The 23,279-nt window shown below is 42.2% G+C and overlaps 4 protein-coding genes across 6 annotated transcripts; 2 read left to right on the top strand and 2 right to left on the bottom strand.

Moving 5' to 3' along the window:
* Positions 1–18: 18 nt before the first annotated feature.
* Positions 19–4,268, top strand: hspbp1 (HSPA (heat shock 70kDa) binding protein, cytoplasmic cochaperone 1). 2 transcript variants are annotated; one of them, XM_061026546.1, is made up of 8 exons: positions 19–242; positions 542–672; positions 1,789–2,005; positions 2,101–2,325; positions 2,511–2,666; positions 2,851–2,947; positions 3,045–3,156; positions 3,487–4,268. In XM_061026546.1, exons 2-8 carry the CDS (start codon positions 553–555, stop codon positions 3,562–3,564), a joined length of 1,005 nt encoding a protein of 334 aa, XP_060882529.1. In that variant the 5' UTR covers positions 19–242; positions 542–552; the 3' UTR covers positions 3,565–4,268. The 2 variants fall into 2 exon arrangements, with proteins under 2 accessions (XP_060882529.1, XP_060882528.1); XM_061026545.1 differs by having other exon boundaries at positions 25–234.
* Positions 4,269–4,786: 518 nt separating this feature from the next.
* Positions 4,787–6,539, bottom strand: tmem86b (transmembrane protein 86B). Its single transcript, XM_061027269.1, has 3 exons — positions 6,262–6,539; positions 5,892–6,135; positions 4,787–5,538 (listed from the first exon to the last, which is right to left on the bottom strand). The coding sequence occupies exons 1-3, from the start codon at positions 6,310–6,312 to the stop codon at positions 5,087–5,089; spliced, it is 747 nt and encodes a 248-aa protein (XP_060883252.1). The 5' UTR covers positions 6,313–6,539; the 3' UTR covers positions 4,787–5,086.
* An 898-nt stretch (positions 6,540–7,437) lies between these two features.
* Positions 7,438–11,182, top strand: aspdh (aspartate dehydrogenase domain containing). Of its 2 annotated transcripts, XM_061027267.1 has the most exons (8): positions 7,438–8,076; positions 8,175–8,234; positions 8,325–8,469; positions 8,585–8,669; positions 8,957–9,106; positions 9,480–9,703; positions 9,795–9,934; positions 10,971–11,182. In XM_061027267.1, exons 2-8 carry the CDS (start codon positions 8,180–8,182, stop codon positions 11,006–11,008), a joined length of 837 nt encoding a protein of 278 aa, XP_060883250.1. In that variant the 5' UTR covers positions 7,438–8,076; positions 8,175–8,179; the 3' UTR covers positions 11,009–11,182. The 2 variants fall into 2 exon arrangements, with proteins under 2 accessions (XP_060883250.1, XP_060883251.1); XM_061027268.1 differs by lacking the exon at positions 7,438–8,076 and having other exon boundaries at positions 8,107–8,234.
* Positions 11,183–11,189: 7 nt separating this feature from the next.
* Positions 11,190–23,100, bottom strand: gys1 (glycogen synthase 1 (muscle)). Its single transcript, XM_061027266.1, has 16 exons — positions 22,915–23,100; positions 20,170–20,288; positions 18,870–19,051; positions 17,812–18,003; positions 17,405–17,590; positions 16,460–16,604; positions 16,161–16,278; positions 15,886–16,006; positions 15,347–15,453; positions 15,118–15,177; positions 14,258–14,450; positions 13,754–13,880; positions 13,561–13,656; positions 13,191–13,354; positions 13,016–13,096; positions 11,190–12,923 (listed from the first exon to the last, which is right to left on the bottom strand). The coding sequence occupies exons 2-16, from the start codon at positions 20,285–20,287 to the stop codon at positions 12,705–12,707; spliced, it is 2,109 nt and encodes a 702-aa protein (XP_060883249.1). The 5' UTR covers position 20,288; positions 22,915–23,100; the 3' UTR covers positions 11,190–12,704.
* Positions 23,101–23,279: the final 179 nt, after the last annotated feature.

The raw sequence follows: 23,279 nt of genomic DNA, 5'->3' as shown, positions 1-23,279 counted from the left end.
GACTAATCAAAAAACTTCAGACATTATTACGACTTAAACTCTTGTTTTGCGTTCCTCTTTGGTACAGGGTTTACGGTAAAGCATGGCAGCCTCCTTACCACTCGTGAGATCAGCTAGCTAGAATGTTCTAGCACATTCATGTTTCTGTGTTTAAAAGGGCAGAAAACTGAATTTGAAGCCAAGCAGAAGAAGCGGGCACATTAAGTCAACTCTGTTTAAAGGAGTCCTGAAGAGGTAGGAAGGTAATTATTTATTCCGTCAATGAGATTAAATGTTGTACGTAGCTTTATGCTAATCTGTACCTAATGAGGTTATGTCGGACTGCTGGGTTTTCTCTGTTTTATCATATTTAGCATAAATGTAGCGATGTACATTAATCATATGTGGTTCTACATGTTTGGTTAGAACATTTAAACTAATGTCAGATTAAGTTTAAATATATCTGTTAGTTTATTCTGTTCCTATTACATGACAGAGTGAACATGATGTCAGAAATCACATTTTCTGTGCCACTCTAATTTTCGTTTGTTTTTCTCCTTAGCTGTGTACAATATGGAAGAAGACAGGCAGGGCAGGAGATATCCCCCAAACCTTCAGGGGGTGCTGCAGCTGGCAGTGGAGGCCGGATCAGCTGCAGAGGGACCTGCTCCTACTGAACCCATGTCAGATGAGGTAAGAGTCTCTGAATTAAAAACCTCAAACTGAAGAAGAAGATGCTTCCAAGGTGACTTTAAATCAGGGATCACTATAACTCAACACATGGATATAAAGGCTAATGTATGATTGTATGGAAAACTTTAACATTAAGCAGAGGGTTTATTTCTGTCATTGCAAACTGGATGTTGGCATATGGAAATATTTAAAGAGAGACACTTTAGATCTGTGTGTGTCAGGCCACAGCACAGTTTGCACTCGTTAAGGTTCATTACAGATAAAACCTGCTCACATGAATAAGTTGTCACAAACAAACAGAGTGTCTTTGATGCATCTTCAGGTATTTTAGTGTGAGGCATTATAAAATGATAACATGTTTCCAAACCGAAAGACTTGAATTGATCCTTCAGCGTTGCGCACTGCAGTCTGATCAGCTCTGTGTGGAGTGCACGTTTTTCAACTAAGTGTCGACACTATCGTGATCTAACTCTGTCACTGACTTTTTATGCGCCTTGAATCTGTGCCATCTCCGTGCGCAATTCGAGAAAGCATTTTAGCTCTGCTCCACGGTTAAACCAGCGGACCTCTGTATGATCGGTGTTTGTATAAGAATGAAATGTTCAGTAGCAGTTATATTTTTACAGTCTGATGAAAGCTGGTGATAAAAGCACAACAACAGTCTACTACATTTAGAAGTGATGTCGCACTGGCCTTATGTCTGACATCCCTGCTTTAAATGGTCCTAAAACCAGCCTGAGAAGGAGACACGAGAGATTAACATCTACTGTTTATTTTTACTACACTCTACATCCTGAAGCATATATTAAGACGCTGAATGCGCAACAACTTGTGGACATTTTGACAAATGTTTTGTGTGTTAAGCCATTTTATCTCATAATGACTATCAGAACCTGAACTATGTAACGACCTGTGGGGTTTTCTGAAATCATATCCGACTTTCAAGTCCATTTGGTTTGAGTGTTATAGCAGGACTGTTCCATCTTTGCTTTGTGTGAGTCATTGATGGTTGAATTTTCGTATTCTTTTTTTTTGAGTTAAAGATTTTATTTGTTCTCATGACGACATAAACCTATCTTTAAATGGAAACATTCTTGTGCCCTTTCTTTGTTTCAGAGGAAAACGTGGCTGAGAGACGCTCTTGCAGAAGTCGGCAAAGGGCAGATGGACGAGGTCGAGCAGATGAAGCGCTGCGTGGCTCTCTTGAGACAAGAGGGAACAAACAAAGGGGAGCAAGAAGGAGAGGAGGAGCGAGATGAAGATCATGAAGATGAGCGGGAGTCAGCCTTTGAGATTCTGTCAGAGCTGTGTGAGAACCTGGACAATGCCAGAGGTTTGTGATAAATAGGATTACGATCGATTCATGGATAAAGATAATGTTTGTTAGTGCTGTTCTGATTTTTTTTCTCCTCGTCCTCTTCCTCACAGACCTGATGACTCTGGGTGGACTGGAGCTGTGCCTCTCCCAGTATCTGTGTCATCCTCAAAGTGGGCTGAGGTGGCGAGCTGCTGAGCTCATCGCTTGCTGCGCTCAGAACATGCCACAGGTGCAGGTCTACTTGCTTAGCAACGGAGCACTGCCAAAACTTCTGCAGCTGACGGACTCGGACTCCAATGCCACGGTCAGAGTCAAAGCCCTCTACGCTGTGTCGTGTGAGTACCTTGGACAGTGGTGCAAAAATAAACCCTACAACTCAATAATCCTTAAAACGGTCTTTTTGAAACTGGCTTGTATTGATTGTAAATAGTTGGTCAATCAGGATCAGAAGGCGTTTTAAAGCCTGTGTTAAAAGATCTACTTTACACCTTAGCATCAGACCGTCTTGTTGTGACTTCAGGTCTGGTTCGGGAGCAGGAGGCAGGACTCCAGGCGTTCTTGTCCCACGATGGCTTCTCGGTGCTGATGCGAGGGATGCAGACGGGGAACGAGAAAGTCAGGACCAAGTCGGCATTCCTTCTGTTCAACCTGCTGACGTCACATGCTGAACAGAAAGGTACGAACAAGAGATGCTGTTCAATGAGTCACTCGGGTCATCTTTCTAATGGAACACACGACCTTGAGTGTTTGGCATCCTCAGAAAAAAAATATTTGTAATGATGTTTGTCTTTTTAATCTACATTATTGTGGGATTTTTTTTTTTATTCGGTCTGATATAACTTTGTCTTTTCCCCCTGCAGACACAGTCCTCTCCATGGGAATGGTGCAGCAGCTGGTGTCTGTTCTCCGCACGACACACTCGCCTTTCCATGAGCACGTGTTGGGTGCTCTGTGCTGGTAAGAATCACCCTCCGCCTAACTGTTGTCCGCATGTTGGCATTCGTTCATCCTTTACATCATTAACCTCACCTGTCTGTGTTTCTGATGTGTGTAGTCTGGTGGAGGAGTGTCCGCAGGGTCTCAAAGACTGCAGGAATCCCGCTCTAAACCTGGAGGAATTACTCAGGCAGCGATCAAGAGAGCTCCGAGGGAAAGAGGAGAGTCAGGTAATTCTTACAGCCTGAGGGTTCATCAGCTGGTTGTTAGGACGGTGGTCTTGTCTTTGTCAAAACAATTTTTTTCTGTAAGCCAATTAAGATTAAAGACGATGCAACATAAATCCTGAAGGTTTAATATACAACTTTCAATCCAGCAGATGTCGCACTTTAGCACCAGTAGTGTTCAGAGTGAGTGCAGCCGTTTGTAGGACTGATCTCCATTCAGATATGTCGCTCAAAGTTGATTCAGTTCTTATTTCTTTTAAGTATTATAGACCCCAAAAAATATTTTCTTCAGTTCAGAAAGTCCTGTAAAAGTCGCACTTTTGTCTCCTGCAGGAAGAACTGGACTTCTGCGAGCGCTTAAGAGTGGCATGTTTCCGCGGGCAGCACGATGAAAACGGGATGGATCGTTGAAGTTTCATTGACGTCACCAGTTCTAGTGTCGGCGTGCAGAGATGAAACAGAACATGGCACAGATCACAGACGTTGAGAAATGTCTCTGTTTGTTTCTACAGACGCTGTGGATATGTTGCATGTAATCCAGGAGCTGGATTTTACTGTGTAAATAACTCGTATGTATAAAAAAACCTTTTTCATGCCGCTGTTATTTTAGTCCAGTGTTTAAGTTCGTCATATCATGAATGTAATCCCAAACATCTCCATCACGGGACGTATGTAAAGAACTTTTAAATTGTTAATATGTAAACCCCCTTGTACTAGCAAAAGCATTTCAGCCCCCTGTCTCTTAAAACACAACTCAGAAGTACGGATATTATTGTTTATTTTTTATACCATATTTATTTATGAACAAAACAAATAGGAGAATTGAAATACCTTTAATGGAAATCATTGTCACCACGTGTACAACCTACACCTCAACATGGATGTAATGCAAAGCCACTGATTAGAATATGTTGTAATAAATCACACAATACAAATACATATTCTTAACTAATATTTATTGCATCGCTTTTTTTTTTAAAGATTATTGTTTTAAAATGTTATGACCGCTGGAAAGATCATTTTGTCAAATGTTTTGGGTACGTTGCGATCTCTGTGATTTTCATGATCGAATCGATAGTATCAAAAATAAACTGAAGCTTTTAAAAAAAAAAAAATGACACAACCTCAGTGGAATATTTAACCAAAGAGAGAGAGCAGGTTCCCTTAAAGTCACAGGTTGGCACATACTGACGTTTCTCAAGACCTTTTGTGGTCTGTAAAGGATGCTAAAGTTATATTTATGTCTCGCGGAGCGCTGTGTACAGTTTGCTTATTAATAATAAAGCAGAAAAATAACAAAAAACATAAAGACAGATGTGTTGGAGATGACAGAGTCGATCAGAAATTGCAAGTAATCTCTGGCCAGTAGTCTAAATTGCAAAAAATCTATTGGCAAGGTTTCTCTACCGAGACACAGGAGTTTACGTGCAATTTTTGATAAGTGAAAATGTTGTTGACACTAACTGAGAACAAGACAAACCCGAGACCAGAGTGCTCAGAGACAAGACCAAGACCATAAATATCACAGAAAATCATCATCTTATGTGCAGACCTTTCAAAAGACACCAAGAGCAATTTCAAGTACCACAATAAATGAAAACGAGAAATAATACAACAATAGGTGCGTAGGACGTCTACTTTCGTTCCAGTTGTATCAATATTTATTTTTTTCCAGTTGCATCTCAAAGTTTTAAATTCTGGCATTGTGACAACCAAAGTATCAAAAAAAAAAATTTGAAAAGTGTATGTAGTGACATTTTTACTTGCAAGCCACTCTTACACTTGAAACTGAAATGTCCTAATCTTCCATTTTGCCTTCATTTTGATTTGCTAATATTTAAAAACTCTAAGACATAAACATTTCCAGGTAGTTTCAGTTGTTTACCGGACCGAGGGAGATATTCAGACTTTCGGGATGCCACAGGGATCCACTTTAGGACCTCTTCCATTTTGAAAAATCTTCCTTGTTCCTCGCTGCCCTTACATCCCCAACAGCTATCAGCAGCTGTGCCAAATAATATGTCACCATGACAACGAGTTGACCATTCTCCGCTGGTGGGATCGCCTTGAAAACTTGCAGAGCCAGCAACACGTCAGACACCATGAATATCAAACTTCCCATGAGCACTGCCGTGTGGCGAGTTCTGATGGCTAACGCCCCCATCAGAGTGATTAAGAAGACGTAGGCTCCTACACCTGGAACGAGGAGGTCGGCGTCAGTGGCCTTCTGCAGGAATGGATACAGGTAGATGTAGAAACCTCCTCCCGTCAGGAACAGGATCAGATACAGAAAACGGTTACAAGAAGAGGAGGACTCTGGCGAGAAACGACTGGAGAGGAAGGTGAGTGAGTAGAGAAGATGAGCCACGGCAAACGCACCCATTCCTGAAAACAGACAGGAAACTCATGAGTAACACATACTACTTTTAAAAGAAAATAATGTTGACATCGTTCAAATCTTGCAGGTTTATTGATCAAATTCAAAGATTTATGTTTCTCCTTATAATTACATTCTTCAAACTAGGCAATGCATTATTATCAAACAAAGGCCTCAAACCCTGGGCCTTCAATACTGTTTTAAAAACGATGCAGAATCTGTGATTTAAATAATTGTTAGTATCCTAAACTGAGGAGTAAGATAGGCCCGCACACTTGCTCAAATGCCACAAAAAATTGTTTTTTATTAATCACAACGTTTTTGCTTATGTGCTCCTCCGATATACAAACTTGATTCTCACCATGCAGGAAAAGCTCCGGCCACACCAGGCACCAGTCACCTATAGCAGAGAACACCAGCCCTCCCACCACACCCAGGACACTCTGACCTCCGTTCCAGCTCAGCACGACTGCCGCCAGCAGCAGCGTGGGGGCCGATTTGACACCTGCAGCCATGATGGACGAGGGCGCATCAGGAGTCAACAGGTAGAAGTACAGAGCTGCAGACAAAAAGAAAGGCAAGAGGGAAAACAGGAGAGTACAGGACTGACAGAGAGAGGGGAACAGGGAGAAACAGGGAGACATGTCATTCGATTGCATGTTTGTCTACTTCTCATGTCAAAGCTTTAATAAGTATCAAAATTAAATGTTAGAACAAATTGTTTTAGGTACCATATTTCTCCTCTGCCGCCTGTCATAGGCATCTGTCTCCAGGATGTCCATGGTCTCAGAGCTCCAGCAGGTGTGTCTCAGTAAGATGAACCCGTCCTCCTGTGTCTCACCTTCTCCTGTCTTCTTTCTCTGTAACTCTTCCTTTTACTGTCCAGGTAACCAACACATGTAATCCTCAGATGTTCCTGTCTTGTTCTCCTGGCCGTGCCGCTCTGTCTGTTGGTGTTTCACAGAAAATGGACTTAGGACCGATCCTTGCGCTCTGATAATCGATTTCCTCCTGGACAAACAGCTGACCTTTGACCTCTTCAGCTGGAGTATATTGGTGACATCATCACACCAGGGGGCAAAGTTTACCTGGTAGTAAATTCATATGTGATAAAGGTTGTTTTCTTGCTGTGTATGAAACTTCAGGATGATGCTGGCAGTACAGAAAGAAAATTGCCACATTCTGAGTTGCAGTGTCTCAAAAGAAAATTAACAAACAGGAAGTTCTAATGAACTAATGGTGGTTTTAACATCTAACAGCTAGAGTGGATATTTATATGAAATATCTGTGATTCAATTCCTCCAAGACAAAATACACATTTCAGATATCCAAAACTTTATTCTTCATAGGACAAATTAAGTCATTTTCCCATTAGTCATGTGTGCTTGTGTATGTAAATATGTGTATGTAAGTGTATTTTATTGCAGCTGGTGCAATCATTTCTGTATATGTGTAATATCAAACAGTATTTTTTATTGTAAATGGCCAACAGGGTTCCCCGTGCACAGCCTCCTATACGTTCTCAGGTGTGCACGGTTGCAGGAACATACCATGAAAAAATAATCAATAATCTGCGACACACTGAAAATAACTTCACTGAATTTTATTGTGGGCAAACAACGAGCGAACAATGCATTTTAAGAAAGCTGAAGGTGAAACGCGTTATAGTATTTTGTATTGATTTCAGTCGATCTTTTAGGTGTAATGATTGGGTAACAAAACAAAAGCAGATTAAATGATGTACATGACTAGAATGTCTAAAATAGAAAGGTCAATACACTTAAGTTGCAAAAGTGACGCAATGTCTTAAGAAGAATGACGTTGTGGGAATCTTTAATTAATATTCTTACTAGTGATAATACAGTTTTGATTAGGTTATAGAGGCGCAGGCGGCCCGGGTTCAAGTCCTGCCTGTGGCTTCTTTTCCCACATGTCATTCCCCACACTGTCTCTCCTGTTTCCTAATCTATCAACTACCCCGTCGGATATAGACAAAAAGCAAAAAAAAAATCAATATTAAGGAAACTGATTGCCATAGAAAGCCAGCGACAACAACAACCAGCTGATACTGACTTACAAAACAGGAGGGAGTTTTAGGTGGGTTGTGATGAATTAATAGCCTCAAAAAAATAAATGTTTGAGTTCTCCAGATGGCCACGCTTGGTCTAATTTCTCGAGGAACACTTACATTTTGATATGATGATAAAAACAGTGGAAACATTTCCAACAACAGAGCTACAGATATCAAAACATCTTAAATTGAGCATGCCAAAGACATGTAGACATGTTGGCTGATGCAAAGCACATGTTTGATATGCATTAATATAAATTGAGTTGCATATAAATGAGGTTCTGAATGCACCAGCAACTGAAATTGCACAAAGGGAGGAGCCCAGTCTGTGACACTTCCACACACAGAAGGACAAACAATGATTAACTGGCGTCTCTGAGTCAAACTTTGACCTCTGCTTACCCACAATTCCTGGAGTCGTGGGCTGTGTGTCATTGTGATCGGCACACGGCTCGGAGGAGTGTGAGATTATCTGGTGAGTAGAGCAATAAATATAGCGAGGAGATTGAGAGTGATCAGATATGGAATAAGGTCAAAAGCAAACGTGTGTTTTGGTGTGTGCTTTCTCTGCAGATGACATGGCGACCGGCTCTCCCTCTCAGAGGATTGGAGTTGTAGGATACGGACATCTGGGTCTGAACTTCTCTCTTTAATCTGTCATCCAAATGAATCACTCTTGTCACAATAGAACACATCTGGATGTTTTCGCTCTGTGTGATTCAGGTCAGTTCCTGGTGGAGAGGATCCTTAAAGACGGAGCCGCCCTCGGGCTGACTCTGGCTTTTGTCTGGAACAGAAATTCAGAAAAACTCAAAGGTTTAGTCCCTGATGAACTTGTACTCGGGGACCTGTCATCCTTTGCAGACAGGTGCAAACACACACATGAAATATAAACCCTCCAAACTATTTTCCTACACTACCACTGTCACAGAAAACATGCATGATGCTCTATCTTTCTCATTGAATAATGTCTGTGCTTTCAGGCGCTGTCATGTGATCATTGAGGTCTGCCATCCACAGATAGTCAAAGATTTTGGGCCTCACTTCCTGTCCCGGTCTCATTTTATGGTGAGAGCGTCCTCTGTGTTGTTTTTGTGCAGATGTTGGAAATTCAGGTTTTTTTCCAGCTGTCACAACTTTAGTTTGGATTTTGCTAAATTCTTTTCATATAACCAACACATCCCTATTTGATGAGTGACTTCACGTTATGTGTTTTAGTGAAAATGACGATTGAATAAATGTTTTCTTAAATTAAAGTCCTGAATGTATGCAAAAAAAAAGAGTCGGATTCAAAGTTTCTGCAGTTTTCACTGTGAAGCACAGGATAAGCCTCTCTCTGTTCCTGCTCCTCTCAGGTTGGATCTCCCTCCGCCCTCTCTGATCCGGATCTGAACCAGAAGCTGCGTCAGGCGGCTCAGCAGCACGGGAACACGCTCTACGTCCCCAGTGGTGCATTATGGGGAGGCCAGGACATCCAGAGGCTGAATGATAGCGGGGGCTTGGAGGTAAACTGGGGTGGTGCAGATGTGGTGTTAGACTGAGCATGCTTCCAGGTCAAGAACTCCAATGACTGATACTTTGATCTTGAGGTATTTAAGGATAAATCTTTGCACTTTTGTACAGTTATTACACATCTGGTGCATGCTGACCTTAAAATCCTTTCAGATGTGATGTGTTGCCCCTTAAATCTTTATTCCAGCCCTTGCTGCTTAAATGTTTTATTTTTCTCGTTCCATTGCCTTTTCTCATTGCTTTTTTATTCACCAGATATCTGACAGGATATCTGACCTTTCTCAGCATTTGAATGATGGAGGAGATGATTTGATGGATCTTCTGTTTAACCTGATTGTGTTGTCGTTTTTCTTGACTTGTTTTCAGGCTCTGTTTATCAGGATGTCCAAGCATCCATCGTGCTTCCGGCTGACGGGAGACGTCCTTTCCGAGTGGACGGAGGGAGAGGGCAGACGTGTTTTATTCAAAGGCTCGGTGGCTGAGCTGTGTCCGCTCGCTCCAAACAATGTGAACACCATGGCGGCGGCAGCAGTGGCAGCAGGAACTCTCGGCTTCTCTGGTGTTCAGGGAGAGATTGTGTCTGACACGGCGTGAGTCCTCCTTAACATCTGACTCACCTGATGAAGCCTTTTATATCTGCTTACACACCTGTTCCTCCCCTCCTCTTTTTGCCCTCTGCAGGTTAAGTGAGTATCATGTGGTGGAGGTGGAGGTGACCGGCCCTGGTGGCTTCTCAGTGCGCACAGTGAGGAGGAACCCAGCCCGACTTGGAGCTGTGACCGGCAGTGCAACATACAACTCCTTCTGGAATAGTTTACTTGGTGAGTCCTGGATGTTAAGCAAACTCTTCCTCTAAGATGCTGATAAATACCAACATCTATTTGTTCTAACAAAACTCAGTTCCTCAGAGATCATCTTCTAATGTGAAATTATCTAATGCACTTTTATGTTCTCGATTTCTTCTCCTGTCATCTCTCTGAAGTCTGCAATAGCAAGTCGAGGAAACTTGCAGGAATAACAGTTCAAAGTGCAGTTTTCTTGTAATAAAAAAGCTAAAGTTCCCCTTTAAGTACTTTAAACCTGCACTTTTATCATGATTTAGTTTGTTTCAATATTTTTATATTTCTCTTAAAGGTCACATATTATGCAAACTCTGACACTAAAATGTGTCTCTAGTCCGTCTACAAACCCCCCAATGATGAGAAAAGTCCATCCTCTCTGTCTTTTGCCTGCTCCACTTTTCAGAAAATGTGTGCTCAAACAGGCTGTTTGGAGATTTTCCCTTCATGACATCACAAAGGGCAGTAACTCCTCCCCCAGGTGGGTGACACTCCCACAGCTAGGTGTTTGTTCTGCCCTCTGAGTCTGCCTTCTCATCGTAAACAATAGGACATGGAGCGAGAAAGCACCGAGACACCCAAGCCCTTGCAGAAAGGGGGCGTGGTCAGACACAGCTCATTTACATATTTAAAGGTACAGACACAGAAACAGCCTGTTCTGAGCAGGGCTGAAATAGAGGGGTTTATAGACATGATCAAATACAGGATCAGAGTGGATTTAGAACAAGAAATTTCACACATGTTTTGAGGAGCTCTGAGACTTATTTACACTGGTTGAAGAGGAGGAGAATATGTGACCTTTAAGTGATGTCATAATGGATGTCATCATCTCATCGGCTGCAAATCAAATCTAACTACAAGTGTAAATAAAGTAACATGAGGCTGAACCTAAGTTTAATATGAATTTAAAGCACTTAGTTATTTAACTTCACTGTCTGATCGAGGGTTAGGTGGAGATAATGATGTTTGTGCAAATAGCTGAATAATTGATGTTGTCATCTTATTTCTTTTCTCACAGTTTGCAAAGGTCACGGGGGCCGGGTTTACTTGTGCTGAGGCAGACGAGATATCTGAAGGATCTTCAACATCTGCAGTGAAACTCCAGATAAATCAGAAGGTTTACAGCGGATGAGATGTGCGGATGATCTCCCAGGACCAGTGCGTTACTGAGAACAGACGACCTTGAGTATTTGTGTTTCAATAAAGTGCATGCGTACAAAGAAAGAAGAACCAGAGATCATTTGTAAAACACTAACAGGTACATTTATTTCAGCTTTATTTAGAGTTCATCTGGTGCAAGATTGTAACGAATACATCTGTTACAGGGAGTGTAAGTCCACGTCTGGTTAATCCATTTTCCTTCTTTAAAAACTGACAAACAGTCATATTTCAAACGACATATTTAACTCCTCTTCTGGTCTTTTTCTCTGATTTTCTTCACCTGAAAACACGTCTCAGGACACAGCCCCCTCGTCTTCTATCTGTCTCAACTCTACCCCTCTCACAAATAAATACTTGCAGAAGCAGAGAGGCTGAGAAATAACCTTCTCCATCCATACAGGCGCACATACGCACACGCAGTCAGACAAACAAAAGGAGTGTTTGGTTATTCTTTTGTGATTGTAACTGAGAGGCTGTGATGTACGGAAGCCCTAAGGGGACATGCATCCCGACATCTTTTCCCACTTTTGATACCAATTAAATTTTGGTTATTTTTCTCAAGATATCGACTTATTTATCTCGCTATGTCGGGATAGAGACTCTTGGTTTTCCCGCTAAAAATGTGGTTTTCTTGGGATTTCAAGAAATTAAGTCGTCATCACAGGAAAACCAACACTGATAGCCCGGGATGTCAAGATAAATACGTCCAGATCTCAAGAAAACAACTGAAAATGACTTGTTATCTCGGGGAAAATGGAGTAAAATAAAAAGGTGGATGTATGTGCGCTCATGGCTTCCTTAGTGATGCAATAAGGCTTAGAAAAAGAACATACATAACACACACACATACATGTTCTCTCTTTGTTTGCTGAAGCTTTCTGCTCTTGTTCTGTTTCTGTTCTACGTTTCGTTTCCATTCTGGGAAATTCTTTTGTAAATAAGGCATTTTAAAGAAAAACAAAAAGAAGAAAATGCTACAAGGTGTACAGTGGAGCTAATTTAGAGTCAGACGTTAAAAGAAATCGGAGCTCTTTGTGGGTACAGAAACTGAAACCGTCTGTTGTTTATATCCTGCTGTTGAACGTGTAAAGATGACATGCTGGTAAAAAGGAAGGTCATGCTGTTTTACCCGCTCTGACCCACCTTTGAATCAAGTATAGAAAGCCTCCAGAAACATGTAGTTATTATTTATCGACCTACTTTGTAATCCAGTGTTAGTACGCTACAAAAAATCCAGCAACCCTGATTTGGCAGTTTTCCCGTGTCGAGTTGACGTGCAGCTCTTTTTTATCTAGCTGCTGCGTCTACTCCACAAAGTGAAAACCACTGATTGCACTGCTGGTGAAAACTGAAAAATATACCAAAAAAAAATATCAAACTGAGTGATGTTTCTTAAAAAACTCTGAGGTACACACAGGTTGGGAAGACACTGACAGCAATCCAATTTTTCACAACAAGCTGATAATAAAAGTATCACTCAAACTCACACGGCTGCAAAGAGTGATCTAAATGAATGCCAGGGAGAAGGTTTCACTAGTGAGGTTTTCGCCTGTACTGTGTGTGTGTGTGTGTGTGTGTGTGTGTGTGTCTCTCAGTTTTTCTCTCCGTCGTCGCTGCTTCCATTGCCTGCAGGGACAGCAGAGGTCTTGTTTTTGAAGGGCTGTCGGATGTTCACACGGTCCTTCTCTGCTTCTAGATCCTCGTCGTAGCGTTCTTCTTCCTCGCCCTCGCTGTGGTGGGGGGACGAGTGGCGGGACAGAGCCGGAGATGGAGGCACCGAGGCCGGTCGAGGGTAACGGAAACCAGAGGCCTGAGGAGAAGGAACAAAAGGCATCAGTGTGTCGATCATGTTGTAGTTGAAGTGTAAATATGTTTAATTCTGCATGAATAACATTTACTCACTGAGGTGGGCTCATTGAGTTCATACATGTAGGTGTCAGGGAAGGCCTTCGCCAGGGCCATGTGACGGGCCGATACGTAGTACTGGAGCGGGAAAAAAAACCCAAAACAAAAAACTCACTCATTTTCAAAGTGATCATGTAAAGAAAATGAACGGTTTGGGAACGGGGGTTCTCACCCTGCCGAGGTATTTCCAGTCCAAGAGGTCACTCAGACGCTCAGTCCGGTTCCTCTGGATGATCCGCTGACGCCGGCTCTGCTTACAGAACTGAAACAGGAAGGAGGTGAGCTGGTTACACGACTCGTCCACCCCTCGGAACCGCCGGTCCATGATGTAGATACCTGCGAGAAGAAAACAGCATGATGTGTAAGAAGGCATCATCACATTTCTCTGTATGTTTTTCCTGTATTTTAACTGTATTGCTTTGTACAGCACTTTGATTTAAAGCGCTTTATAAATACATTTATTATTATTATTATTATTATTATCACGTATAATTTGGAATTTATTTTTTGAGCCAAACTTGTAGAGACTGAGAGAAACCGACCGTATGCTGAGGGGTCGGCAATGTGCTCCTCCATGAAACAGCCGAAGCCAGACAGGTTGGTTGAGATGGATGGGATCCCCATGACTGTGCACTCGGCTGAGAGAGAGACAGAAACAAAAGAGGCCTGATTAACTATTTATTTAAAAAACAATTAAAAACCCGCAAACACACATTCATCCACCAGGAGTCCTACCTGGAGTGTAGCCCCACGGCTCGTAGTAAGAGGGGAAGACCCCGAGGTGACAGCCCCGAACAAACTCCTCGTAATCCATCGGAAGGAGAGGAGAGGTAGAAGAAAGGAACTCTGGATGGAAGATAATCTGGAGAAGGGAGAGCCAATCAGAATCAGGTCACCGGAAAACATCAGTGTTAACTACCAAACAGTGCGAGTAAACTGCACACTTCTGCACATTGGATACATTTTGATGATTTTTGAAAACAAAAAATTTCCCAATATTCAAGCCTAGGACTTGTATTCTTCTTGTTGCCATGGCATCAAAACAGGTATAGATATTGTAAGATTTTTACTAGTATCGTATCAAGTTTAAAGTTCTGGTATATGCTGCCTTCATGTGAATTTATCTACACTCTGGCTGAACAACAATCCAAACAAAGGAACAGAGAAATCTGCGTTGGAGGCGGGTAATCTTTTCTGCGTCTTAAAGCATTAAAAGGACTTCTGATGACTGGCGGTCACCTTGACGCGGTCAGCCGAGCTGTTGAAGAGGCCGATGCGGCGGACGCAGTTGAGGATGGGGTCGCTGCTGTCCTCCAGCATGTTGTGGGTGCAGACTGGAGGCTGACACTGTCTCTGAGTGGCAAAGATGGCGCGCTTCATGAGGGTGAAGTCCTCTTTGTCCATGATCTTTGACACGTCTGGAAGCTGCCCGCTAAAAAAAGAAATGGATTTAGACTTAAATGAGACGTTGAGAACGATACATGTGATCAGCTGGGACGTCGTTCTTCTAACATTTTATGAAGTAACATGAAGTCAGGATCAGGACTAAACCTCTCACTCACAAATGTAATCACCTTTGTCTCATCGGCTCTTTCATCTGTGCCTCCCTAATGCCACCACCTGTGTCGTCCTGTATGTGTAAGACTGCCTCACCCCTTCATCTCACTTCTCTAGACCCCCCATCCTCCCCACCTTGGCCCGGCTGTCACCCCTAACCTCGACCATTAAGCTTATTCCAAACAAACTACTTTTAAACTGAACAATGGCCTGGTTTAGTTATTGAAGTACAGAATTATGGAGATGGAAAATGTTTTTGGTTTTGGGCTTTTTATGCCTTTTTTGTAGTGAAAGGACAAGTGATAGAGTTAGAAATCAGGGGAGAGAGAGAGTGGGGGGATTACATGCAGGAAAGGAGCCACAGGTCGAACCAGGGCCGCCCGCCTGGAGGGCCACAACCTCCGCACACCAATCAGCGCCTCGAAAACGTTTTTATTTTTATTTTTTGTAGTACCTAGTTCTGCTGACAAACATTTCCATATGGTTCACTCTATTCCACATCTTACAGGTTTCATGAGGTAAACTAAAAATGTTGAACTTACACTAAAAGTGACTCATAGAGTTTCTTTCCGAAGCGTTCCTTCACGGTCTGAGCGGTATCCCTGTCAGAGACAAGAGGAAAGAGAATAAACACTTTCATAAAGACGACTCTTGAATATGTTCTGAGCTGAAGTCAATGTGATTTGCTGTAAAGAGAAATCCCATGTATCCCTTTTTGTTGAAGTTTGGAGACTTTCTTCTTCTTCTTTATTTTTAAACATGAACCCTCACCAGAGCTGCTTCCTGACTGCTTGTCCCTTCAAGGTCTCCACGTTGAAGTTGTTCGTCCGAGCTGGCATGATGAAGAACGCAATAACGGTGACGTCGCTGTTATTGACCTGCAATAGGTAGATCATACAGGTGAATATAAGAGAGCTCCTGGAAGGAAGACTAACAGACTCCAGGTCTCATTTTTACCAAGTGCAATTAATATGTTAAACAACAATTAGCCATTTGTTGCCCTTTTTGCACATTTGCACACCTCCACTTTGCACTTTAATAACTTGAATTTCCATTCTGGTATGGGCTCTTGACTGATTTTATTGCGCTGTTTTTATATTTTGCCGTGTTGTCTGATTTTTTTTTTTTAATTCATTTTGCTTTATGTTTTTATGGTGATGTTGTCCTTGTGTTTCTTGTCTTCTGTGTGCTCCTGTTGCAATGCAAATTTCCCCTTATGGGACAATAAAAAATCTGAATCTGAAATCTGAATAAACATTTGAACTTGTGTACACATCAGTTAAGAGACGACACCAACACAACACACTCACTCTGAGGAGATAGTTGAGGCGAGCTAAAGCTTCCAGGAAAAGGTCGGCTCCTTTGTTGGAGAACTCGTAGCGTCCAGCGATGAAGAGGAACAGACACTTGTCCAGGTTGAAATCAAGGTGCCTGAAAGTAAAAAATTAAGTCTATTACAAGTTCTTTTGCTAATAAACATATTCAGAATTCTTAATTAGATGTGTATGTCTCTGATTTGTGTCTTTTTTAAACAACATAATTTCCTTCTTCTTAAGTTCTGACTGTGTGTTGTGACGTCTCTGACCCATAGAAGTGTCCTCTCACAAACTCCTGTATCCGATTCTTGCTCTGAGCGTGGAGGTTTTGAAACTCGTGCACCGCAGAGAACTTCTTCACGTTGAGGCCGTTTGGAGTGACGATGTCTTGAAGTGTGGTGGGAGAGATTGAGAAAGCAGAGAGGCAGAGAAATCAGAAGAAGCTTATTTAAAGTATCAAACATCCTCATGCAGAACAACCTGTTTTTCTGTCCTGGCGACAAATGAGAGGAGAGTGAAACCGTTGAGGAAGTTTTGATATTTCACACATGAATTCACCTCCACACACCTGGTTTCCTCTTGAGCAGGTACTCTGCCTCGATGGCTGTGATCTGAGACACGGTGGTGAAGACGTGGGCGCAGTGTGCGGCCGCCCGCTCCAAACAGTACCGATGGTAGATCTGCCTGTCGCCTGCTTCTTTATCCACGTTGAACTGAACCAAACACAACCAGGGCAGAGGAACATGAAGCAGGTTTTGCATTGCATGGAAAAAAAACATCCTGCGTCTGATAATCTATTTTATTCTGAACAAACATCACATGTTAATCTCTCTTATGAAATGTGCATGAGCGTGCATGACTGGTTGATTTGTATTTTAGTCTTGCCATCTTCTGTCCAGGGACAACAGATGGAAATTAGCTTGTTAGCTAAATCAGGTACAAAGCATCTCTTCTCTGTTGAGACTAAAGGTTTTTTTGTACACTGTCCCTGATTCAAATAAACTAATAAACTAAAACTTAAAGAACCAAACTGCCCCTCTATCAGTTTATTCTTTAAAGGCTTTATATGTGATTTTTTGATCCAGCAGATGTCGCCCCAGCATGAAACCAAAACAACTTGCGCTGCATTGTTGTGTTAGCATGCTAATGCTAGCGATCTTTATTATGCTCGTGTCTTCACACTGCATGTAAATTTACCTGAAATGAGCGTGATCTAGAAACACAGTTAAGCAGTGAGTACAGTATGTTATTCTTCTTTTCTCTAGTCCCTCAATTAAACAACTTTTATACACGAGGGGAGGAGTCAGCCGGCCGTCCGGGCGATGTAAACAAAGTGAAGATAGGACTCTGAAAACTCTGAAAACATCACAGACAGTGGGACTCGGGTGTTACACCCATTGTAGACAGTCATGACTCACAGAGTTATTTTCAGAGGATATACTTGATTTATATTATATTTAAGTGTGAAAAATCGCATATAAAGCCTTTAACATTTCTATATGCAAACACGTACATTTGCAAGCTTGTTATAGAAGTCCACATTTCCAGCACACAGGTATCGTCCCAGCAGCGTGGCGTGAGTGGTGAAGATGGTTGCAATGGGAAGCTGCCTGTGTCGACACAACACAAGACCCAGGCCGGCCAGCCACTCGTGGAAATGTGCGACGATGTGCGGAGGTTCCTCACTCTGGGCTCCGTACTGAAAAAATCACAAACAGGCATTCACACATATCTTATTTTTATAAACTTCCAGGGTTGTGACATAAAAGTGCTTCAGACGACGATAACTCATTTATAACATTCTAAATGACCTAAAGATAGTCGCTCTCTCTCTGCACATAAACACCAATAGTTTAACATTCCCTTCATCACAAACGTAGCTGAAACATCTCCCCTGTCCTCTCATCACGAGCAGCTAACCTCTCCCAGAAGCCAAGCCGTCAGGAAGCCGAACAGCACGGCGTCGTTCGCCTCGCGGTCGAACCACGGCACGCCGATGTCACAGAGCTCCCACAGCTCGCTCTTCCAGCTGTCCAGAGACCAGGCGGTGAACGCCACATCGATCAGAATGACGTACGGACTCCCCTCGATGAGCCACCGCCCAAAGTACACCTGAGTGAATAAAAAGGGAATTCAGTTTTTCTTTGTATGACTCACAGAACATGCAGGATCACATTTGATCTTATTTACTTCATTTGAGGAAATGATGTGACTGTCTCTCCCTCCCCAGAATCTCCAGTTTTTTACTTTCATGAAAGGAAACGATGCATGGCGCTTTTTCGTTTCAACATGTTTGTGTGTGCAGATAAACAGTTTAGTCCTCTGTCTGGTATCTTAAAAGTACTTTATTTTTCAAGGCCCACATCTCTCTAACAATAACACATTCCATCCATACAATCCAAGATTAACCTTGATGAATTTGGTCATGGGTCACGGCGGGAATGTCAAGTCCAGCTTCAAAAACAACAAAAGTGAGAAGCAGGGCTTTGATTGGTTTACTCTCACAGGTTCTTCTCATTAAAAAAAAAACAAGTTAACTATCTAACTAGTGCTGCTGTGGTGCTGCTCTGATGTGAGTTCAAAGGTCAACTAGTAAAATATAAACCACTGGATTTGTTGAATGCTCCACTATCCCTTTAAAATAGTATCACCACCACCACCACTCCTAGCCTTGACCCATGATTCCACAGCACGTCTCTCACACACACACACACACACACACACTGACAGTCGTCTATTTCTGGAGTGTATTTTTGTGAGAGAGAGACAGAGAGACATTGATACAACCTCTAACCTTTGAAAGAAATGTCACAGGTTTTAGAGAGGAGAGAGAGAGAGCGGCAGTGGACGAGCTCTGCGTTTCATTAGAGCTCATTCACCACACAGAATAACTTCAACTATGTGCACACACAACGTGAACTCACAGCTGTGTGTGTGTGTGTGCGCGTGTGTGTGTGCGTGTATGTGTGTGGTAGTACCTTACAGCCACTGGCGTTCATCTTGTCAATGGTTCTCTTTAGCGCCGGGTTTGTGGGCTCGATCAGCTCCACCTGAGTGCGCACGTTGCTCTCCACGTAGGGACCCACCAGGAAGTAGTTCTCCCCCCATTCCTCCGAGGTCATTCGGGCTTTGGTCTGGATGACGGTGTAGATGCCTCCGACTTCACACATGAAGCAAACATGCCACACGTACACACACAGAGTCGAGACGGAGATGTAATGTGATTAAACACGTATGAGGCACAATGATGATAAGTCGATGTTAGAGTTATAAATCCTCTGCAGAGAGTGACCCATGTAGACAGATGAAAACTACAGATGTTTCCTTTTGGTCTTCTTTTCATACATCTTCATTCTGTGTTTATATTAAGGCTGTGAAATTATCGATAGCTGTGTTTCCTAACTGTGCAATCTCACTGATAGCATTAAAACGTTTTCTGCAACTTTAAAAAGCTGAAGATCTTTATTCATATTTTAATTAAACCAGAAGCTTCTGTGAGAAAGAGAAAGAAAGAGCACGGTCTAAACTGCACACAATCATTAGGAATATTTCTGTACCAAAATGTTGCCAATGTTTTAGTGCAATGTAAGAACGCTTGCGGGAGTTTGTCTGCAACTTTTGGTCATTAAAGGAAACAAACAAACCAATAATGGGTGCCAAAGATTTCTATTTCTGTTGCTGTGGAATCAAGAGAGGTATGGATAATGTTTGGTTTGAACTAGTATCCAGCGGTGGAGTGCAGGGTATACTCAGGCACTAAATCCCCTCTGATTCACACCGTTGATTGATTGAAAAATATTCAGCAGTAAATTGCATTTATCTTACGCAGGATGGTGAAGGGATGACCTTTCCTACTCTGTCTCTGATTGGCCAGTACACACTGACTAAATATACAAGAGTAGTCGTCAATGTTTATAACAGAGGATGTTTATCCTCCGTTTGAAGTGCCAAAACCTTTAAGGAAAAATTTAAGAGTGTCCCCACTTCTTCACTACACCACTGCTAGTATGGTATCAAAGTTTATAGTTGTGGTATTGTGAGTCAGTTTAGATATTTCTGAAACATTTTTGGCCTCTAGGGTAACTGGCCGTTCACCAAGAACATTAAAGCACAACATAAGTGACAAAATATGTCAACAGCCATGCAGGAGAGAACGTTAGAACATAAAACTAAATCATTAGAAATGTGCATGTACTTATCATGTTTTTTTTCCGATTTCAAAAATTAGGAGCAATGCACAAAGATATGTCCACACACAGGTAACACAGAAACTCTTGCCTTTGTTGGCGACCTCCCACGCAATCTCAAAAAGAACGGCATCCTCCAAATCAAAGTCCTCGTCCCAATCCTCCAGTCCTGACAGGGACGTGACAGACAGGCTGCGAGCCAGCGGCATGCTGGGAAAAAAACCCACAGAACAGAGTGAGGGGGATTTATTTCACAGTTTATTTAAAACATATTTATCAAGAGAAAGTAAAACGTTTATACGGTCGTCTTTTCTTAGTTTCATTTCTTGGGATACAGAACTAATCAGCTTACTTATAACGGGGAAACTTTTCATACTGAATTTCTTTTTGAGTAATATTTCCTCACACAGCTGCACCTTACCATCATGACATCAACAGGTCACCACACATCCTATTTCACAACATCATTACATTACACCACTGTGTGATTTAAAAACCTGCTTTCTCAAATTCTTAAAACAATCCTCATTCGTACCAGAGCAGCTCTGAAGACGGTAAAAGAAGGTAAACGTGTTTCTGAAGAGGTAATAAACTGAGTCTGAAACTTAACAGTGACGAGGTTTATTGGGTGACAGGGAGTCAACCTGCAGTGTTTGCTCTGCGTACAATCTTCTGCAGTCAAAGGGTATCTTCCTCTAAACACATCACAGGGATAACTCATGCTACACGCCTTTTTGTTTACAAAAACTACACGTTTGCTCTGCGTGACTTTAATCTGATCAGAGTAACGACACCATAAAAGCACCAGAGAGCCTGTGGACGGGTAAATACATTCTGCTAATGCATCCTACTGGAACAGCGGTTTTTAATGATCCGTCTTCCTGTTGGTAGTGGAAACATTAAACAGCTAATTTAGAGAGGAGGGCATTCCCTCTGACGTAAAATACAAATTTGTGTTCACTTCCTGTTTGCAGAAATGGTGCAACCACTTTAACAGACGGGGGAGTGGCGTGGGAGAGGTGGAGGACGCCACAGATCAGGTATAAACTTGATCCATAGTAGAACTTGTTGACATGTTCAAATGAAATGTAGTAATCAGGAGGTGATGTTGGGACATGTGAAAAACTACAACTGATGCACACACACTGAGTAACACTCTTCTTGTTCAACAACTTTCACATTGTTTCTGCACTGGTCAGCAGAAAGTTGATCTGAATAAACTTCACTGATTAGATTAGTTTATTTAGAATAAGTTGGTCATAAATTCCTTGGCTGTCCTGGCTTGATAAAGGCTCAGATAAACCAAAACTGGAGGAGTGCAGCTCAGATTAGATTTGTCAAAATGTTCCATACTCTGATACTTTCCAAAATTAAGTGTTTTAAAAAAGACACAGCTTTTTTTAAGTGATCGATGCTTTTAAAATTACTATAAGACAGGTGCGCAACCGTGGAAGAGAATAAGATCCATCAAAAATTGCAATATAGCTCCTGCACACTGTCTAAATTGCACAAAAACATTGGAAAAGCTTCTGTAAAGCTTGCCAGTGTTTTTGCTGAATATAGACGGTGTGCAGGAATTTGAACCCTATCTAAAAAATATTTTTTTGTGGCTTTCTCTGCCTTTATTGGAGAGACAGGAAAGTGGACAGAGTCGGAAATCAGGGAGATAGAGAGCGGAGAATTACATGGTCGGATTCGAACCCGGGACAGTAGCATCTGTACATGCAGGTGTGCGAACTAACCACTAGGCCACCTGTGCCCCTCTGCCTGCAAATTTTGATAATTGAAACCAAGAAGTTACCCAGTGTTGGATGCCAAGGACTTCTATTTGTGATGCAGTGTTACTAATATTATCTTTTACTTGTATCATGAAGAAGTTTAACATTCTGGTGTCATGACAACCTAATTTCAGATAGGTGAAAAAAACATCTTTTAATGCACTTTAATGACACAATTCAACTGTTTTAAAACCTAAGTGATTAAAGACATGTAAAAAGTGTCATTGTATTTGCTTCCATTTTAATCCACTCTTTAAAAATCCTAAAAACTACATTACTCCCTCTCATTCATTGAATAATCTACAATCTGGTGTCTCTTGCTCGGGAGGTTTCAAGTTTCCAATCATACTTGTTGCTTTGTTGTGATTGGCTTCCAAATTAGAGAAACCGTCCAACTGAGAACAGCTGATGTAAGATGTCAAATACACAAACATCATCCTGAACGGAGAGCCTCAATCATCGAAGTGAAGCAACAAAAGAAAAACACATTTTTGAGTGGAGAGGGACTTAAACTCCTTTATTTAACACCGACAGGGGAGAGTTTAAGAGTTTGATTTGACGTGAATCACGACAGAAATAAAGCCCATCTTTATAAATCCATGAGGAGAAATGTCCTGTACTGAAACCAAAACATTTCATCAGGGACCCATAAGGATTTCCTCTCCCTGACCCTGGCGTGCCTCGGACACCACCTCATGATTGCTTAGCTAAAACTCTCATGAAAAGCAACAATCATCCCATCATGCCCTTGTTCATTGCCCCTTTAAGGAATGTTTTGGTTGTTACTGTCCTGCAGGCCTACAGGTCTCCAAAGAGACGAGTTCCCCAAACATCCACACACAGCCTCATCACTGCAGAGCTCCGGCTGTTCGCAATCTGTTGAAATCTATCGTCTGTTTATACTCTTGATTTGTGAGGCGAACGTGACTTGAAGCACCTACAGCAAGCCAGCTGCGGAAACGCGCATAGGACATCGCGTCCTGGTGCGCGCTCGCGTCCGGCGAGGAAATATTCCGTTTTAATCATTTCTAGCAAATAAAAGACAGCTGTTTACTTACCCTTCGGTTTTGTCCTTGCTTCACGAAGATGCACAACACATTGACAGCTGTCACAGTCTATCCAAAAGAAGGAAACAGTGGAGACAGAGGAAAAGGGGGGCGGCGGCTTTTGCTAAATGCCAGCGATTCACATTGGTTTAGTGTGTTCGCTGTCATGCAGAGATAGGGGACGCCCACGGGCTGCCATGCAGGAAGAAATTGGTTGAAAGAGGGGTCTTTTCTGTCACATTATTCATGAGCTTGAATCCCATTGGTCCATCCCTTCCTCTGTGCACAGTTTAACAGGAAGTGGGCGCGCTCCTCAGCTGAGAGGCGCTATTGGCTGAGGAGAGGTTTGAGGGCGCAGCCGTGGTTGGTGGATTAAC

This window comes from Labrus mixtus, chromosome 20 (genome assembly GCF_963584025.1).
Source record: "Labrus mixtus chromosome 20, fLabMix1.1, whole genome shotgun sequence".
Lineage (NCBI taxonomy): Eukaryota > Metazoa > Chordata > Actinopteri > Labriformes > Labridae > Labrus > Labrus mixtus.
Note: the sequence above shows the minus strand (reverse complement) of the source record. Positions and strands in the feature narration are given on the sequence as shown.

What these genes read in the sequence shown, in the direction of transcription:
- hspbp1 (XM_061026546.1), top strand. Translation starts at nt 553, where the DNA reads ATGGAAGAAGACAGGCAGGGCAGGAGATATCCCCCAAACCTTCAGGGG. An exon ending in CTGAACCCATGTCAGATGAG is followed by an intron (nt 673 to 1,788) that starts GTAAGAGTCTCT and finishes TCTTTGTTTCAG; the next exon opens with AGGAAAACGTGGCTGAGAGA. An exon ending in GAGGGAAAGAGGAGAGTCAG is followed by an intron (nt 3,157 to 3,486) that starts GTAATTCTTACA and finishes TGTCTCCTGCAG; the next exon opens with GAAGAACTGGACTTCTGCGA.
- gys1 (XM_061027266.1), bottom strand. Translation starts at nt 20,287, where the DNA reads ATGCCGCTGGCTCGCAGCCTGTCTGTCACGTCCCTGTCAGGACTGGAG. An exon ending in GCAGTCAGGAAGCAGCTCTG is followed by an intron (nt 15,178 to 15,346) that starts GTGAGGGTTCAT and finishes TGTCTCTGACAG; the next exon opens with GGATACCGCTCAGACCGTGA. An exon ending in ACTGGAAATACCTCGGCAGG is followed by an intron (nt 13,097 to 13,190) that starts GTGAGAACCCCC and finishes TTCCCGCTCCAG; the next exon opens with TACTACGTATCGGCCCGTCA.
- aspdh (XM_061027267.1), top strand. Translation starts at nt 8,180, where the DNA reads ATGGCGACCGGCTCTCCCTCTCAGAGGATTGGAGTTGTAGGATACGGA. An exon ending in CTGTCATCCTTTGCAGACAG is followed by an intron (nt 8,470 to 8,584) that starts GTGCAAACACAC and finishes CTGTGCTTTCAG; the next exon opens with GCGCTGTCATGTGATCATTG. An exon ending in GAGATTGTGTCTGACACGGC is followed by an intron (nt 9,704 to 9,794) that starts GTGAGTCCTCCT and finishes TGCCCTCTGCAG; the next exon opens with GTTAAGTGAGTATCATGTGG.
- tmem86b (XM_061027269.1), bottom strand. Translation starts at nt 6,312, where the DNA reads ATGGACATCCTGGAGACAGATGCCTATGACAGGCGGCAGAGGAGAAAT. An exon ending in GGCGGCAGAGGAGAAATATG is followed by an intron (nt 6,136 to 6,261) that starts GTACCTAAAACA and finishes TCTCTCTGTCAG; the next exon opens with TCCTGTACTCTCCTGTTTTC. An exon ending in GCCGGAGCTTTTCCTGCATG is followed by an intron (nt 5,539 to 5,891) that starts GTGAGAATCAAG and finishes GTCTGTTTTCAG; the next exon opens with GAATGGGTGCGTTTGCCGTG.